The sequence below is a fragment of the Clavelina lepadiformis genome, chromosome 2 (genome assembly GCF_947623445.1).
Source record: "Clavelina lepadiformis chromosome 2, kaClaLepa1.1, whole genome shotgun sequence".
Lineage (NCBI taxonomy): Eukaryota > Metazoa > Chordata > Ascidiacea > Aplousobranchia > Clavelinidae > Clavelina > Clavelina lepadiformis.
Genome location: NC_135241.1, coordinates 25,649,858 through 25,656,352, shown reverse-complemented (window position 1 = coordinate 25,656,352; position 6,495 = coordinate 25,649,858). Strand labels below are relative to the sequence as shown.

Below are 6,495 nucleotides of genomic sequence, written 5' to 3'. Positions count from 1 at the left end.
GTATGATTGCAGTAGGTTCATTCATTGTTGATTGTTTTAAGTGACTACCTCATTTAAATAGCACATACAGAACCGTTCGTCAAGTCCCTTGAATAGTGTGAGTCCTTTGTAAGGAAATCTTTAGCAGTTTTTTCAAAATGTTGTCATTCCTTTTTCTCTTGTTCGCTGGTTGAAAGTTGAAAGATCAGTCAATGTCCGGCTTCTCACAACCTTTGAAGTATGAGTCGACCACATCCTTCTGCTGTAACCAACCAACTTCATAAAGGGTCACATAACCATGTACTGACTATTACTAGAATATTCATTGAAAAATTACCCCATGACGAAATTTTCAACCCAAAATTTCTTACAAACATGCGGAAATATTTTGAAACTTGGCGTTTTTACCATTAGTGTTATTTTAAACATTGTCATAGACCAGCTCGGTAGTGAAGCGGTTGAACAACTGACCTGACTCCAAGTCCTAACCTGGGTTTTATTCTTAGTTTCACTGCCGTTGTATGCTCCTATGCAGTAATCTTGATAAACATTTCTAAACCCGTAGAACACAATATATATAAAAACATGTGTTCATTGGGACTTGCACAAAGATGAACTTGGTAACCGGGGCTCAAGCGATAACGAATCATCGCCGAGTTGAATTTGTGACAAACAGTTTTGTGCTCTGGGGCGCCACATCATACGGTGTTCAAAACTCGTTTCCAAAACTGAGAATTTTTAATGACGTCATAAACACTTGGCACCTCTTCTTGGTTTTAATCCCTGCATGGTGCGTAATAAAACCCTGAGGTTTGGATCTTCCGGAAGCAATTGCAAACGGGTAGAGGTCGATTTGCCGTTAACTGCAAATTACGAAACGAGCTTTTAAGTTTAGATTTAAAACAGTGAAACACAACTTTCATGAAAGGTTTGCAAAGAAATATTTACAACACACTTGACTTGACAAATAACAATTTTATGCAAAAACGTCATTGTTTAGAATAAGGGTCTCGAACACGCGGCTCCCGACGCACTTTGAAATATTTAATTAATATCTTTTTCATTGCCTCGTGTTTTTCAGTAATCTTAGGCCAGTAACAAATCTTTGAACTTTTGCGTCATTTTAAATAAGAGCGATCGAGAAACAATGCAAAAACGATAGACGTCCGTTTCTATTGACCTTTTACTGTGTATTGCCGCCAGATTTGCAATTTTTTATCTTGCCTTCAGATCAATTTGAATTTGAGATCTTTGGTTTAGAACTAAAAAACTTAACAAAGTTTTCATTAAACATTTGTAAACACAAACATATTTACTTTACTTGAAAATTTGTCATACGTTTTATTTAAAATCAACCTCCGGATCCGGACAACACTAAGTGCAATCGTGTACAGGAACATTTCTTCTTTTTATAATAAATCAGCATTGTTTAGAAGAAAATGCTTAATGAGTGCTTCTGTGCTTGTCCGGAATCGGCCTGTTTACAAAAATATACGGGGTCTTAAGAAAAAATGAAACACCTGGATAGGACAAAAAATATTTACTATATTATATACGGGGAAAGTGGTGTAAATTGGACCCTGGTGTAAATTGGACCAAGGCTGATTTCAGACTAATAGCGGTACGTGACGTCACAAATATCACGTGACATGGAAGAGGTTAGCAAGACAACATGGCAGTAATTGTGTTTGATTTCTTTTCTTTTTTGGTCTAGTTACGAAAACGCAAGTAAACTATTAGGGGTGCTTGATCTTATTTTTGTTCATGCGTTATTTCGATATAATCGGAGGCTAGAAGCAGGTAGGAAAATAATTTAAACGTTTTGAGACAACTAAAACATTCACAGATACTGTACCGTGACAGTATTAGACTGTCAGTTTGAGATGTTAGTGTAGAGCCTGAAAGAAATTTTAGCTGAGGTTTGTGTAAAATGGACCCCAATAAAACGTGTAATTTGGACCCAGGTGAACCTTCTGATCTTTAACTTGGTAAAAACATGACCACAAGAGCTGAACGTAAGAGCAAAGGAGTGTATGGAAAGTGGGATGAAGAAGCGATGCGACATGCAATAGAGGCTGTAGCCTGTAAGAGATGGCACAATGGGTACAAAAAAAGCAGCCAAACAGTTTGATGTCCCCAAAACGACTCTTCTTAGAAGACTGAAAAATATGAACAAGATTGCTGTTGGCAGCCGCAAGATGTTAGGAAGATCTACTGACCTCCCGGAAGAGATTGAAAACCAATTGGCAAAGCATATTGAAGATATGGAAGCCAGGTTTTATGGCTTGACATTGATGGACCTTCAAAAGCTTGCATTCCAAATTGCAGAAGCTAATAACATTTCTACTAGATTCAACAAAGAAAAGAAAATTGCTGGCTATGAATAGGTGAAAGGATTTCTGAAAAGGCATCCAGAAATATCTCTTCGATCCCTGGAGGCAACATCACTAGCGAGAGCATCTGGATTTAACAAACCACAGATAGCTAAGTTTTTTGAACTCATACATGAAATTTATGAAAAGAACAACTTAACTGCTGCCAGAATTTATAATATGGACGAATCTGGAATAAACGTTGTTCAGAAATTGTCAAAAGTTTTAGCTAAGAAGGGGAAACATCAAGTTGGCTCGATAACTAGTCAAGAGCGAGGACAAAATGTGACGGTTATTTGCTGCATGAGTGCAGGAGGAAATTTTGTCCCACCAAGCTTCATCTTTCCACGAGTGCGTATGAAGGATGGAGCTCCTCCAGGAAGCATGTTCACTTGTCAAGTGAGTCATGTTTAAGTGTCTAGCAATCCTACCAGGCAAAACCCATCTTTTCTATGTTGATGCTATGTGTGCCGACATTGAATCTATGTAGGACTATAAAAATGGTGGTTGTTACCACTGGGATGCTAAAGATGTCAAATTTTATAGCCTACACTATTTAGGTTTGCTAGTGTTTTCAAATGTATCAACCAATTAGGCTATAAATTAATTAAACTATGCTCATACTGACAATTTTTTTATTCGTAAAAATTGGTTTTATTATCACTGTATGGTGCATAAATTTGGCTTTGCTTTACAAAATGTTAATCTCCCTATGCTCAATAGTTCGTAATAAATTTTGAACCTTTTTTCAGAAAAAGGGATGGATGAACAACGACATATTCTTGGAATGGATAAAACACTTCATCCAGCATGCAAAGCCTAGCCAAGAAGAGAGGGTCCTGCTGATCTTAGATGGACATAAAAGCCACACGCACAATATTGAAGCTTTAGAGTTGGCATCAAAAAGTGGTGTTATTATGCTTTCATTACCACCACACACCAGTCATCGGATGCAGCCATTAGATTTAACTTTTTTCAAACCACTGATGACCTATTATTATCAACAAATTGAGCAGTGGCTGCGTGCAAATCCTGGACGAGCAGTCTCTGCGTTTCAAATTTGTCGTTTGTTTGGTCTTGCATACAGGAAAGCTGCAAATGTTAGCTGTGCGGTGAATGGATTTCGAAAGGCCGGAATTTATCCAGTTAATATGCTGGTCTTTAATGACAGTGATTTTGCGGCTGCTGATGATCAACAACCAGATGATCAACCATGACAGATCAACCCGATCCAGCTGAGAATTCAGATGATCTAATCGCCACCACAAGCTCAGGTCTAGTGAAAAATGCAAGCTCAACTGCAGTTAACACCACTCCTGCTTGCATCAACAAAACAGCTGAAATCAGCAATCTAGTTTCTGACATGCAAGCCAGCCCTGTAGGCCTACTCTCATCCATTTCTTATTCTGAGAAAAAAAAAGTGTTGTAACTGCCACAGATATCAGCCCTCTACCAAAGCGAATCCGATCTATGAATCCTGGTACTAAACGGCGAAAATCTTCACACGCCACAATTTTGACAAGTTCTCCTCATAAAAACACTCTGAATAAAAGAGACAGTGATGTGACAAAAAGAGGCGGTGCACAAAAAACTAAACAGAAGAGAGGAAGGAAAACAGAGAACAAACAAAATTCCATCTGCCTGGTGTGTGGAGAAATTAAAATTGACTACTTACCAGCAGTGTCATTGAATTAGAAACTTATACAGTGAAGTTAGGTGCTATCCGAATAAAATTGAATATTAAGTTGTATGTTTTGGTCAAAAATGGAAGGGGTCCATTTTACCCAACAGTTGTGTAAATTGGACCCTTAGTATGAAAAAATTTAATTTGGTAGTGCACCTGCAGTTTAAATTATTTAAGCCCGATACTTCGTTATGTTGTACCTTTCATGTATGTGAATAAACAAGTGAAGTTTGGAAGAAATCGACCAAGGACTTTCGTTATTATCAAAGATTTTGCTTAAGGGGTCCAAATTCACTGGTTTCCCCTATTGGCGAAATTAGTAAAGAAGAACAATAGATCGAAAATTACCGCAAAAGGTTTTCTGGGATTTTGCTTATCATTTGAACATGTTCTAGGCTAGGGCTAGGAACTTCAACAACAAAGGAAGCAAATTGTGTGCTTGATGTTGTCATCAACGGAGCGTATGTAGACTTCGGTCCTGCCCTTAAATACATTGAACAGATCTATCGCCGACACCTTGAGTGACCGAACCTATTTGCAAGACACTTAAGAAATCGCTTTGATAAAACGGATCGTAGCCGGGTTTAGCTACGACACTGGGTCTGTGGACCTTAGGTACGTCAGCTCAGAATCACATTCATTGCACTTCTGGGTATGAGCATCTATCTGGTGACGCAGTACACACAAGCACCACATAGACGGTGTCTTGCGATTTAAGACTGGATGGATGTCACTGGTGAGATTGCAACTCTTAGATGACGTATGTGTGAGGGTGACTAATGTATCTGTAATATTAACCGCGTAGGTGGAAGACAAAGGAATAATTTATTTATACTGAAAGTAATTTGCAGGAAGTTACTGGATTCTAAATAAGCCGTAAATGTTGAGAATACAGAGCAGCTAAATATTAAGATTGTGTTTCATTTTTCATGTACAACATGTATCGTTGTCGAATCAGTTCCACTTGCATTTCTATGAACCTTGCCAATTTGCTCTAGTTATCTCATCTTACTGTAATTAGCTTTTGCTACTGCGTGGGTTTGGGAGCTGACATAGTAAGAATAATTCATCTCAACTTTGAATCCGATTATGAGCAGATATTTTTATTTCACTCCGTGATTGACAGCATGTTCAGAAGCTCACATGCTCTGATTTGAAACAATATTGTTCTATTATCAATTTAATTTAACTATCTAGTACAGTGTTTCTCAACCCCGAGTCCACGGACTCATTTGAGTCCGCGTAAGATTTTTGTGAGTCTGCAAGCCCATTATTTTACCGTATATAATTAAATTAGGCATAGGTCATAATTTTCGCGACAGCTTTTCCCCTCAAAAAGTAGGGGTCGCAAGATATACTTTTTTCTCTTTAAAAAGAGTTCGCAAGTGTCAGCGCTTTTGTTGTTTCTTTCCTTCTCCCGCAATGCGATTTCACCTGCACACGTCACACCAGGTTATGCTCGCAAATGTCTGTGCATAGGAAGCCAGATTAGACATTGTTGGTGGCGTAAAGTTAAAATATTTTAATAAGAATAATATAGCAAAACGAAAGCAGGTGTTTGCATATAATGATGATTAATTGACGCTTGGATTTACTTCGGTCGAGGTAAATGGTGAAGTTAGGCCACAATGTGTGTTGTGCTTAAAAGTCTTAGCACATAGCTGAAGCAAAACTTCGTGGACACCTAGAACGAAACCATGAAAAATTCGTCAACAAGCCCCTTGATGTGTTTAAAGAAAAAGAATATCAGGTAAAGAGAAGTCGCTTTGATCACCCAACCGCTTGGGGAAAATTAGTTTACTCTCACAACAAAGCAGTGCGCGCTTCTTTCTCTGCTGCTTGGATAATTGCTCGAGAAGTCGACAAGCGCTTTCGTGCGAAGGCAGACAAGACTGCATGCAAATGCAAATCAAGCGTAAAACAGCGTAACATATACTTACGTGAAGCTGGATTTTTAACATTTGCTTTGGTTAAAATCAAGTACCGGAATGAACTTTAACCCGAAGACGATATCAGATGTGCGTTGACGACCATAATTCCTGATTCCGACAAACTTGTGAAACAAGTTTAGGGACAAGGTTCTCACTGAGACAGGTTGAGCAAAGGTCGTAATTTTCAAGGTTCTCATTGAGATTTAGCCTACATTGCAAATGTGCCCAATAAAAAAACTGCTTCTGCTTTTTGTATGTGTTGTGTTACTGTTTAAGTGTTGAACTAACTTATTTTTTATTCCTATTACCTGAGTCCGCAAATACTTATGCTAATGGAAAATAGTCCGTGGGCTAAAAAGGTTGAGAAACACCGATCTAGTATATTGGACCAATAAATACAGTACATTTGGATATTGAAAGCGGCGGTCTGACGATTTATAATAGGCGCTGTAGACAATAAATCGGCGTCTCTTGAAAGTCGCTCGGGCTAAAAAATAGCTCTTTGTTCAAGCTAATCGATAACACGATA

General features: G+C 38.3%; 1 protein-coding gene across 1 annotated transcript; it reads left to right on the top strand.

Moving 5' to 3' along the window:
* The first annotated feature begins 1,975 nt into the window (after positions 1 to 1,975).
* On the top strand, positions 1,976 to 3,568 carry LOC143445003 (uncharacterized). Its single transcript, XM_076943794.1, has 4 exons — positions 1,976 to 2,082; positions 2,135 to 2,254; positions 2,387 to 2,750; positions 3,104 to 3,568. Exons 1-4 carry the CDS (start codon positions 1,976 to 1,978, stop codon positions 3,566 to 3,568), a joined length of 1,056 nt encoding a protein of 351 aa, XP_076799909.1.
* The last annotated feature ends 2,927 nt before the right edge of the window (positions 3,569 to 6,495 follow it).